This window comes from Perca flavescens, chromosome 16, assembly GCF_004354835.1.
Source record: "Perca flavescens isolate YP-PL-M2 chromosome 16, PFLA_1.0, whole genome shotgun sequence".
Lineage (NCBI taxonomy): Eukaryota > Metazoa > Chordata > Actinopteri > Perciformes > Percidae > Perca > Perca flavescens.
The window spans coordinates 7,212,701-7,224,794 of NC_041346.1; the positions used below are offsets into that span (position 1 = coordinate 7,212,701).

A 12,094-nucleotide genomic window follows, 5' to 3' on the forward strand; every position below is an offset into this window, starting at 1 on the left:
AGCTTGCGCTAGCTGATACTATCAATTTCTAGTCTGCGACATATTTGGGGCTTCATTTAATAAACATAACGTATAGTAGTACACAATCATATGTGTATTGTTTTGATTACAATGTGCGGAATTACTTTCCGTTGCCTATTTATGTCTATTTCTCACTGTTAACCACCGGCGTCTGTACAGCACGAACAGGGGGTCGCCATTGTTGTTTATGTGTGTGTGACGTCAAAAACTGTAACTGGGGGTACAACGATCTGGTACCAGTTCACGGGGAGTAAGTTACGGGTTTGACTGCCGTTCCAGGGCACTTTTACTGGTAGAAGGTTGTGAAAATACGAGTTACGGGTTGCTTGGAAGCAAAATTACGAATCCCACTATGGCCGTGCCAAGACCCGCCCTACGAAGCAGCTTGATTGGTTGGGGTTAAAGGAACACGCCGACTTATTGGGAATTTAGCTTATTCACCGTAACCCCCAGGGTAAGACAAGTCGATACATGCCCTTCTCATCTCCGTGCGTGCTGTAACGCTGTCTGACGGTTCCAGCATTAGCTTAGCCTAGCACAGATCCTGCAGATAACTGGTTCCAACTAGCCTACTGCTCCCAATTGTGATAAAAGTGACAAAATAACACCAACATGTTCCTATTTACAGAGAATATAGTTCCCAGTTTGTTTACGGTTAGAAGATGGCTGTGTCTCATGTTACGTTGTTTTTTGTACACGCTGTGACTCTACAAATCACAACATGTAAATAGGAACATGTTGGCGTTATTTTGTCACTTATTCGGAGCAGTAGGATTACTGGAACCATTCACCTGCATGTTCTGTGCTGGCCTGATGCCGCTGGAGCCGTCAGACAGCATTACAGCACACACAGAGATGAGAAGGGTATGTATGGACTTGTCTAACTCTGGGGGTTACAGTGAATAAGCTAAATTCCCAATAAGTCGGCGTGTTCCTTTAAGCATTTCACCTCGAGTGGTTATGGTTAGGGTTAGGGGATTGGTCAGGGGATACGACCTATACATGTAAGCATGGACGCCTGGCCAATAGTAGTGTGTGAACGCTATTGAAGGGCGTGTCTTGGCGTGGCCATAGTGGGATTCGTAATATCGCTGTCTGGAACGCATCATTATTCACCCCCACCCCCCTAGTGGCCCAAATAATTACTGGCTGAACAAAGGGGTGGCTTCTGGGGCTCTAATGTTTACTCAAAATCCTCAAATCCTGTAGGGCAGAGATCTTCAACAGGGGGTCTTCAGAGTCACTGCAGGGGGGCCTCCAAATTATTGTTAATTTTTGTTTTGTTTTTTCAAAAAATTATAAAATCTTTACATGAATCAAACATATTATTAGCAAATATAAATCCCCACTGATGATGGTCTTACTTGCCTATAGGTAACGTTGTCAATATGGTAGCCGTCCCCAAAGGATTCACTGTGCCACATTTATGTTGAGAATTAAAATCATGCCAACAATTATTATTTTGATAGCTTAGTATTCTATGCACTAAAAAAGTATGTATAAAGGCTTTAGACCGCCCTACACTTTATTGTAGGCCCAGTTTAATATCCAACTTCATTTTATACAATGTATGTAGCTGGGGGTCCTGCTCTAGGGTTTTAATGACATCCGTTCTGTGAACTAAAAAAAGGTTTCAAGATTAGTCATATTACGCCGAATTCCTTGCCTATGTTAAGTAACTTTAAAAATAGTAAGAGACAATGTTTGCCTCACTTTAGGTGGCTGAAGTGAACATTAGTCTTCCTCAGCATTTGTTGTGTACTGGTTTCAGAATGATGAGAGTTGGAGAACAATTAGATACAATTGAATGGAAGATACGAAAGAAATCCTGGCTGTTCTGGGGACATTGGTGCTCCTGAAACAGTTAACTGTCAGTCGTAGGGTGACGACTTGTTTCGCTGTTGGCTCGTTCTGAATCGTGAGCGCGCGCAGGAAGACGGAGGAGCGCGCGCAGGAAGACCGAGGAGCTTCTGTCTCGGCCTGCAGGAGGGGCTGAAGGTGACTCTCTTCTCGGCTGGGATGCGGAGCGAGCTGCTGGGCGTCCGTCCGGCCGGCTACACGGTGCTGCTCCGGGAATAACGATAAGCGTCAACCAAACCCGCGAACCTGCTGCGTGTGATGGCCATTTTCTTCTTTGTAAAGGACACAGCTAGCAGCTAGCAGAAACAAAGGGAGTCTCTCTCTCTCTCTCTCTGTCTCTCTCTCTCTCTCTCTCTCTCTCTCCTCTCCCTCTCTCCCTCCGGTGGTGGCCGTGCATGCATGTGTTCTGCACCGTACGGGCGGAAAAAGCGCCCAAGATCAGCAGGGAGCATTTTTCTCATCAGTAAAGTGGCGCAGACGGAGCCGGAGCGCCGGGAGAGCACGGAGGAGGCCGTGGACTGCAGCAGGATGGTGAGTACGGATAAGTCACCTCTGTTAATGTTTAGCAAGAGGTCCGTTTTTAAGCATGGCGCTGCACCAGACGACAGGTCGTTGTATAGAGCGGCTTTTTTTTTCTTTTTTTAAAAAAAAAAAAAATCATGTGCAGCATTGGCGCAAAAGTAGTCTCGCATTTTTTTTGTATTGCCTTCCGTTGGAAGATGATATTCTGTATTTGTTTCTGGTTTTAATCACCAGTCGCTTTAATTGTTTCCCTCCAGACAGTGCAGGAGTTCAACACCCTGGTAGCGCTGTACCGGGAGCAGGTGATATCCGTCGGGGAGATCTCCGCCGACTGTCCGTCTCTGCGGGCTCAGATGTACAACACCCGGTCCAAAGGCTGCTCCATGGCCCGGGCTGCACACCACGACCTCACCCTCATCTCTGTTTCAGGGTAAGAACGAAATGAAGCACAATTGTTATTACTGAAAGAAATGGCAACATCCGTTATTATTAAACATGTCATCTGTCCTTCATTGTGAGTTTCCAAGCACTTAACCTCCTGAACCCTCATGTTCTCTTAAGTAGCTTAGAAAAAGCTATTATTCACACTGTATGACAGCAATACATATATACTTCTTCCAGCAATTAATTTGATGGTAGGCTATATCATGCCTAAACAATTATAAAATGAATACTTGTTATCCTAAAAAAATAAGTTACTGACAACAAGGGATTGACAGTCGAACAACAGAAAACAAAAGACAGAATAGGTATTGACATTCTTAAATAATGAGATAACGAGTAATACAGTACAAAGCTGAACAAAACACAATAAAAACAACAAATAAGGTAGGGTACAGCGCAGTTGGAATGGGCACAGCTAAAAAGAAAGTGGCGGCACAGTGGCTCACATAGATATACAGTATATTTACTGACTAGATGTCGCCTTGGGCTTCTAAAGGCCGTTTTATGGTTGTGTGTAGAATCAATGGCGTTACCCCCGCAGACCCCTCTGCGTCTATGCCTGACGTGCATCTCTCGAAAAATGTAACTACACGTCGCAGCGACGCACGACACTCGGCCGTGGCTTAGTAGCGTTGCATTTCCCCCGACTCATTTCCTGGTTCTCCTTCTCCATAAACAACGTAAAATCAAGGAGAGGGTTAACTTCTCCTGCTACAGCTTTCCCACCGTGGTCAGAAAGAACAGGGGAGACACATCTGTGTCCCAACAGGTGACGGTACGTCAGCGCAGACAGCAATGTGTCTGAGCTGCTGACAGATATTTATTTATTTATTTATTTATATATGTATATATACAGTACAGGCCAAAAGTTTGGACACACCTTCTCATTCAATGTGTTTCTTTATTTTCATGACTATTTACATTGTAGATTCTCACTGAAGGCATCAAAACTATGAATGAACACATATGGAATTATGTACTTAACAAAAAAGTGTGAAATAAGTGAAAACATGTCTTATATTTTAGATTCTTCAAAGTAGCCACCCTTTGCTTTTTTTGATAACTCTGCAAACCCTTGGTGTTCTCTCAATGAGCTTCATGAGGTAGTCACCTGAAATGGTTTTCACTTCACAGGTGTGCTTTGTCAGGGTTAATTAGTGGAAGTTTTCCCTTATTAATAAAAAAGCAAAGGGTGGCTACTTTTGAAGAATCTAAAATATAAGACATGTTTTCACTTATTTCACACTTTTTTGTTAAGTACATAATTCCATATGTGTTCATTCATAGTTTTGATGCCTTCAGTGAGGCAGGGGTGGTATAGTTTGCAAGACTAAAGACACGGTTTTATTCACTCGCCTTTTTTGGCCCATTCATTTTTCAATCTGTTGTCATTATGTGCTTGTCCCATATCCGTTATTGTTGACAAATATATTAGTGTGTGGTGTATAAATGAACTTAACTTGCACTTGCACTACAATGATGGTAATAATTTAATGAATAAGTGTGTGTGTGTGTCTCTGCGTGTCAGTCTGTGTGTATCTGTTTCTGCTATTTGGGTTACTTACCTTTACACAACTATTAACTAAAACAACAAGTATGTATGTATTGAGTTGATGTAAATTAATGTTTTTTTTTTATCCGATTAATCAAAAAAATAATCGACAGATTAATCGATTATTAAAATAATCGTTAGTTGCAGCCCTAGTGGTTTTTCCGCTCGCAGGCGCTAGGGGGGAGCGAGACGACCACCATCCAACCTGAAAAAAGTCATATAACCATTCCAATGACTCTGAAGCTGTTCAGTTAAGGTAAAAAAAAAAACACAGCATAGTTCCCCTATGTAAATGCTGTTTTCTATTGATAAGGAAATCTCAGGAGTGTCAGCCTTTTGCGATATGTGTATTGCGGCAGTTAATATTGCAATGATGATAACAAAAGGAAATATAATGCAGCCCTAGTACAGACTTTTCAAATACACCCTGCTACAGTGACGTAGCACTGTTCATTTGTATTGGAGTGAAGCAATGGTTTCTGTGATGGACTCGCAACAATGAGAATTTAAAAATCTATTTGACAGATTCCACAGGGCCCTACATAAAGTCAGTGCTAAAAGCTAACTGGAGATTTGACAATATGACTACATCTAGGCAGTACACTCAGTGGTTAGCACTTCTGCCTCACAGCAAGAAGGTTCTGGGTTCGAACCCAGGTCGTCCCAGGCCTTTCTGTGTGGAGTTTGCATGTTCGCCCCGTGCTTGCGTGGGTTTCCTCCGGGTGCTCCGGTTTCTTCCCACCATAAAGACATGCATGCAACTAGGACTACAGTTGAAAATTAGCCGACTGGCTAACACTGGTGCATTTACAGAAATGTTGATTAATGTGCATTGTCCTAATATAAATAAATCTTCTTCATCTAAGTTTCCAACCGAGCCGCACCACTGTAACTGTAGTACAAAAGTCCACATTCTCCTTCTCTGTTTGTCTGATTGTATTTTTCTCTCTGTTTTCCTTGCTCACTTCTGTCCTCTCTTCCTCTCACCCCTCCTCTTCATGCTGCAGCCTAGAGGACGGAGAGATCCACCCTGAGATCTGTCGCCTCTTCATCCAGTTGCAGTGCTGCCTGGAGATGTTCATAACGGAGATGCTCAAATCCATGTGCCTGCTGGGGGTGCTGCAGCTGCACAGAAAAAGTACCTTCATCACAAAAACACAAATCACAATATTAGTATGCCACAAGATTCCAAGACAAGGAACATAAAAGAGTGATAAAAATCCCCGTTACTTTTAAAAGCCAGTCTCTAAAAAACAATTATCAGCTCGGGCAGATGTCGGTGAACTGTAATATTTGAAATCTATTCGTTTAATTCAAACCAAATCAAATCAACGTCATTCAAGTAATTGGGGGATTTAATGAAAATCACACAAGCCCAGATTCATTCAGTCGAACCACCTCCGTGTGCATCACATGGCTACCATGACGACCGTGGCTCTAATCAATTTATTCTGTATTGGTTTGGTTTCAATACTAAATGTCACTGGAGACATCTGCCCACCAATAAGCAGAGGAAAAAGCCCGAAAAACACAGAAGACGTTTTGATGTGACAGTAGAAATAGCACAGGCGTAAATAATGAAATGATTAATGATGGATTCCTTTTAGCTGCTTCAGTTTCGGTTCATTGTGCATGCTGGCTCGCCGTCACGCTGTCACAGCTTACTGGGACACTTGAATAGGACAGGTTCATCAAGTCCAAATGCCTGCAGTGAAAAAGGCCTGTAGTTACAATAATCTCACATTTAATTTATTTATTATATTTATTTTAAAAGGCAAATACAGCATTCAGCCTTTCCCCCAGAAAAGTCGTTTAGCCCATTGGCAAGTGTCTTTTTTTGGAATCAGAGCCCGGCTGGGGCCAGTCACCGACTGATGGCAGCATTAATGTAGAACCCAATGGTTTCTGTGATGGACTCTATGGAAAATCTATTTGACAGATTCCACAGGGCCCTACATAAAGTCACTGCTAAAAGCTAACTGGAGAGTTGAAAATATGACTACATCTAAGTTTCCAACCGAGCAGCCCCACTGTAACTGTAGTACAAAAAAAAAAGTCTTAAAAATACATTAAAAGAATAATTCCCAGTGGCTTATGCCTAGTGGGGCACAACTTAGGCCTGGTGGGCCACCAGGCTTACAATACACTGGGGGGAAACCCTGACATTAATAACTTTAAGTAATGAATCAACCTAATAGCAGGATTGTTAAAAAATGCATGCAACCTGAAATAGTTTCCAAAAACAAAAGGCCAAGCAGGAACTGCTTACGTGAAGTAACTGCGGTGCTGGGATTCAAGGCTGCATCTCAGTAAGGGCTCCTGCACACTGGCTGCGTGGCGTGAGCGTGTCAGCTGCGTGGCGTGTCTGTTTTTATTAAAGGCTCCCATGTTAACAGGTTAGAACTTGCACACTGCCTGCGTGACATGCACGTCTCAGAAAACACGTGCATGCTAGAAATAGGACTGACGCCTATTTTTCACGCGACACAGCAAGCGTGTTGGAAGTTTATTTGGCATTTTGACACAAATACACTTAATAAATGACATTTTGATGTTTGAAAGTCTCTAGGTTTTGACATAAATGCAGATAGAAATGTAATTTAAAAAAATAATAAATAATAATTATCGAATTTAAAAAAAATATATTGCACCTGTCAATACAGAACGAAATACTGCCGACGTTGTCTTTGAAGTAATCAAATCGGTATATATTCATGTTTAACATATTAACATATTTCAATTTCTCAGTAGGAAACCTACATGTGTACAGACAAGGCTAGCAGCAGCAGCGCCGCGTCAGACACGTTTCTGGTGTGTAAAGACATAAAAAAATGCCAACTGACACACAACCGAAACTCCATGCTCACGCCACACAGGCATTGTGCAGGAGGCACTTATCCAACCCCTCACAAATGCTCTGCCCCATGCAACCTGGTTCAGTTTTATTTTTATTTTTTTATGTGGGAATCAGATATACAGTGCCTGAATTGGTCCAAAATGTGCCAGTATCATATTTCAGCGGTTGCATGACATGATCATTTCATACGTCTTTTTCATTCCATTTGGGCTTAATGGGAGGAGCTGAATGTCTGATTTTACATAGAATTGCTTGGTCTTTCCCAATAAATCATTATATATATATATGTATATATAGCCTATTTTGGTATAAACATCAGCCTATTTATAATACTGTTAATAACAATTACAAGTAAGGGTACCCATTCATCAGTACTTAGTACTGGTGAATACTGGCCCATTTCAGGCACTCATGACATTTAAATATTAATTATGAATTAAAAAAGGCCCACATTGGAAACAGAAGAGCACATAACGGTGAGGGTGAGGATACATTTTGTTTTTAATGTTACATGACGATTAAAAACCTGCAGTGAACAAACAAGAGGAATATTAAGAGTTGATCTCAACTTATGAAATGTGACGACCTAGTTTGTTTAACCTTTTCTAAATTCTACTATATTTAGTACATACTAGTGCATCCTTCCTAGTACATACTTTATTTTGTAAGACTTTCTTTCTTAAGAATTTCTCCCATCTTCCGCACTGTGCATCAATTCAATGCAGTTTGCATTTCAAAATGCATGCATTCAATTATTTAAAAACAAACAAACATACAGTATATTTCCAACTTTTAAGCATTGCACATGAAAAGTATGTCTGGACATCTGACGATGCAGTAATGCATGCAGTTATTAAACAACTTCAATTGCATTTCATTATCTTTCCCCCTTCAATTTTTGGTCTTGAAATCCTGCTTCTTAATATCTATTTAAAGTATACGTATTGCACCTCACCCTTCGTCAGATCCCACGCTTTCCTGGCACTCGTTTCAGTTTCAATTAGTTCTTGGTTCTAGTTCTTAGTTTGACCTAACATGCAATTTCAAACTGCGTATTCAACATCAATGTGTCTAAATATAGTTTTAAAAGCAATCGGGCCCCTAAATGTTTCTGTTACTGTTCAATGATATCTGAGATCAGAGTTCAGGTCTGTTGAAGCAGCAGAGGGCAGTAGAGAGCAGTCAGTATGCATGCATTAATCCATTAGTTGCCCACAATTTAAATTAACCAACTGTTTTGATAATCAATTTATTGTTTTTAATGTAAAAAAAATAAAAATACTGCAGAAAATTCTCTGATTCCAGCTTCTTAAAGATTATTTGTACGGGCACTTCCGCCTTTAATGATAGGACAGCTCAGACATGAAAGGGGGAGAGACAGATGAGGAAGACATGCAGAAAACCGTCACCGATCGGAGTCGAACCCTGGACCTTCTGCATCGAGGAATTAACCTCAATACATGTGTGCCTGCTCTACTAACTGAGCTAACCGGCCACGATTCCAGCTTCTTAAATGTGAATATTTTCTAGTTTCTTCTCTCCTCTGTGACAGTAAATTGAATATCTTTGATTTGGGGACAAAACAAGGAAAACTGGCTTTGGGAAAACACTGATCCACATTTTTTCACCATTTTCTGACATTTTATAGACCAAACAACTAATCGATTAATCGAGAAAATAATCAACAGATTAATCGACAATGCAAATCAGTGTTTGTTTCAGCCCTAGTGTTTGATTTTAATTTTTTTACATCTGTAATTTAAAAGATGTAAAGAATCAAATCTGTTATATTTATTAAAAACTAATGAAATGGTGTTCATGTAGTTTCGTTTAGTTTATTTCGATCACATAGATACACAACATCACATACATAACATAAATGGTAAAAAAAAAATAAAGTGTCACCTTAATTCATACAGTGTCGTCTTAACTTGTTTATAACCAACACTGACCGAGAAGGTGTAGGTTGAAGCATTTTCTTATAACACCTTACCTTACATTCTATTTTATTCATATTTTGTTCTTAGGTGCCTCAGAATCTTTTCAATCTTATTGAATGTATTATTCTTCATTTCTGTATGTTATATACATATTATATATTATCACACATTATGTGAGGAAGATATGAAACCAAACAAAATACATTCCCATTCATAGACATTGCCATACATGCCTTACTTTTATATTTGTTTTAGCATCTTTTTTTTTTTTTTTTTTTTTTTGATCTTTGTAGCGTGTTACACATTTTCATTTCCTCATCTAAAAGATTCCACATCTTTACTCCTTTTGCCGATATTATGCATCTTTCACCTGTTCATAATTTGATTGGGTGACTTTTCCGTGAGCACGCCTAACATACAGCCCCTGCAAGGCCACAACATATTTCACGTTTTGAAAAAGAAGAATTCCTGAAGGAGCTATACGCTCAATAAAGACTTTGAATAAAACCTCACAATATGTGAATGCATGTCATCCATTGCATAAAGGAACACGCCGACTTATTGGGACTTATTCATCGTATCCCTCAGAGTGAGATAATCCATACATACCTTTCTCATCTCCGTGCGTGTCGTGTCCGACGCACCCACCGCTAGCCTAGCTTAGCACAGAACCTGGAGGTAACCGGCTCCATCTAGCCTACTGCTCCCAATAAGTGAAAAATAACGCCAACATGTTCCTATTTACATGTTGTGATTTGTATAGTCACAGGGTGTACAAATAACAAGGTCACATGAGACACAGCCATCTTCTAACCGTATACATACTGGGAACTATATTCTCAGAGAGGCGAAGCACTGCTACTCTGCTAATTGGGCGGAGGGATTAACGTAACACCTGAAAAGCACCGTAGTTACTCTCTGCTCCTCACCACGGGGCTTCTCAGGTGCTGCGAGCAAATCACTTCTGTTCCGCCTTCTGTGGAGAATAGTTCCCAGTATGCATACGGGATACCAGGATCTGTGCTAAGCTAGGCTAGCGGTGGGTGGTCAGACATACTGATACGGTGAATAAGCCAAAGTCCCAATAAGTTGCGTGTTCTTTTAAAAGATGTAACTGCTGTGAGTGTGAGTGTGCTGATGTTTCTGTTCGGACCTGAAGGAACGGACTCCGAGCCGAGGTTGGACCTCAGGATGGATGAAAGCTCAGACGTTCCCATCCTGGAAGAGCGATCGTCCTCCCCCATCGACTTTCCTCAGGAGCAGTGGCTGGTGGGAATGGATATTCAAAATATAGAGAGGTACACCGACTGCACCGGCTTTCTTAAATCCATACTTAGACTGAAACACTGGATTGTTCTGCTGCAAATAAGTGGGTTTTTCTTTGTTTTCACAGAGATATGCGAGAGATGCGAAACCTACTCAGCAAAATCAGGGACACGATGCCATTGCCACTGAAAAACCAAGGTATGTAATGTTTGTCAGAGATGACATTTGTGGCATTGCTGTGAACTGTGAATTCCCATTGCAGCACTATACAATACCCTCCATTGTTCAGCACCATGGACCGAGAGCGCGGGTCAAATTATCATTAGTCACTTGTTTAAACTGCACAGAAAATGAAGCAATGCATTGAATGCCATGCTAATTTCTAGTCGGTAACCAGTGGGTGTTTAAAACACCGCAAAACAAAATGAAAACTTGGCACAAAATAGGCAATTTTTTTGCCATTTTAAAGACATAGACCTAGTTTTTAGTTGTTTAATATTCATCCGTATCGGAAAAAAACACCTACGATCACAGGCTGTCAGGCACTTATGTAAAGCAGCTGGGAAAAATGCTTCCATATATGGGTAGCTCACCATATATAGAGGTTTACACCTCGACGCAGCAGCCGTGGGTTCGACTCCGAGCTGCGGCCCTTTGCTGCATGTCGTTCCCCCCTCTGTCTCCCCTTTCATGTCTTCAGCTGTCCTATAAAAATACATGTAAAGGCCTAAAATGCCCCAAAAATAAAATAAAATCGAAAATCACTGACACTCATATTCGCTAACAGGCATAATATGGACCTATCAGAGGTCTATTTTCTTCTCATAGACCAATAGGCCTGAATGACTGCATACTGTTTATACTGTAGATTGTAATAATACATGCATGCAATGAGCATTCAGTGCAATACTTTCCGTTTCATATTATTAGATGCTCAGTTGCCATACACAGTTGATGCCAACATCCAAAAAACTCTTCAACAGGTGCTGGACCAAAACAGGAAATACAGTATCAAGGCAAATGCAATAGTGCGACCTGCAAGCCCGAAATGCATTTTTTTTATTTTATTAATAAAAAGATTAAAGGAAGGAGTGAAAAAAAATAAAATAAGAAATAAAGCACAACATTTTTTTTATTTAAGGGATAAGGAAGAGTGAGCAGGTCATTATTGCCGAATTAGAACCTGGACAGGGTGATGCAGGAGCCCCGCGCTACCCATACAGAGGTTACCGGCCGATGACGGGACGGTTAACTTAAAGGTGCAGTAAGTGATTCTGCACAAAGACTGTTGATAGTTGAACTCAACTGCCAAACAAATACAACCCCCTTCCCCCCTACCACCAGCTGACGCCGCCTGTTGCTGATTGGCAAGAATACTGTTTTTGTTTGTTTTCCATTTAGAGAGCCAGGGCTGTGTTCGGACAAGTACATTTACATTTCACTTGTCCATGAACAAAAGTCACTTGTCCGGGTAAAGATTTATCATTTTATAAAAGAATTTGTGTTTTGCTAATCTAAAGCTAATGTTAGCCAGCTAACACCGGCCAGCTCGCAGTGCTTTCATGCTGCTTCGCTTACAGAGAATGAGCTGAACAGCGGGCTGGGTCTAACGTTAGCGGCCCGCCGACCCGC

At 41.0% G+C, this 12,094-nt stretch overlaps 1 protein-coding gene across 1 annotated transcript in view; it reads left to right on the forward strand.

The window, feature by feature from the left end:
- The first annotated feature begins 1,983 nt into the window (after nt 1-1,983).
- The window catches only part of c6.2 (complement component 6, duplicate 2), a 46,810-nt gene continuing 36,699 nt past the window's right edge, over nt 1,984-12,094 (forward strand). Inside the window, exons 1-4 of the mRNA XM_028601606.1 lie at nt 1,984-2,412; nt 2,661-2,833; nt 5,407-5,537; nt 10,356-10,494. Coding sequence (XP_028457407.1) covers nt 2,281-2,412; nt 2,661-2,833; nt 5,407-5,537; nt 10,356-10,494 — 575 coding nt within the window. The 5' untranslated portion in view covers nt 1,984-2,280. The remainder of the gene's footprint in view (nt 2,413-2,660; nt 2,834-5,406; nt 5,538-10,355; nt 10,495-12,094) is intronic.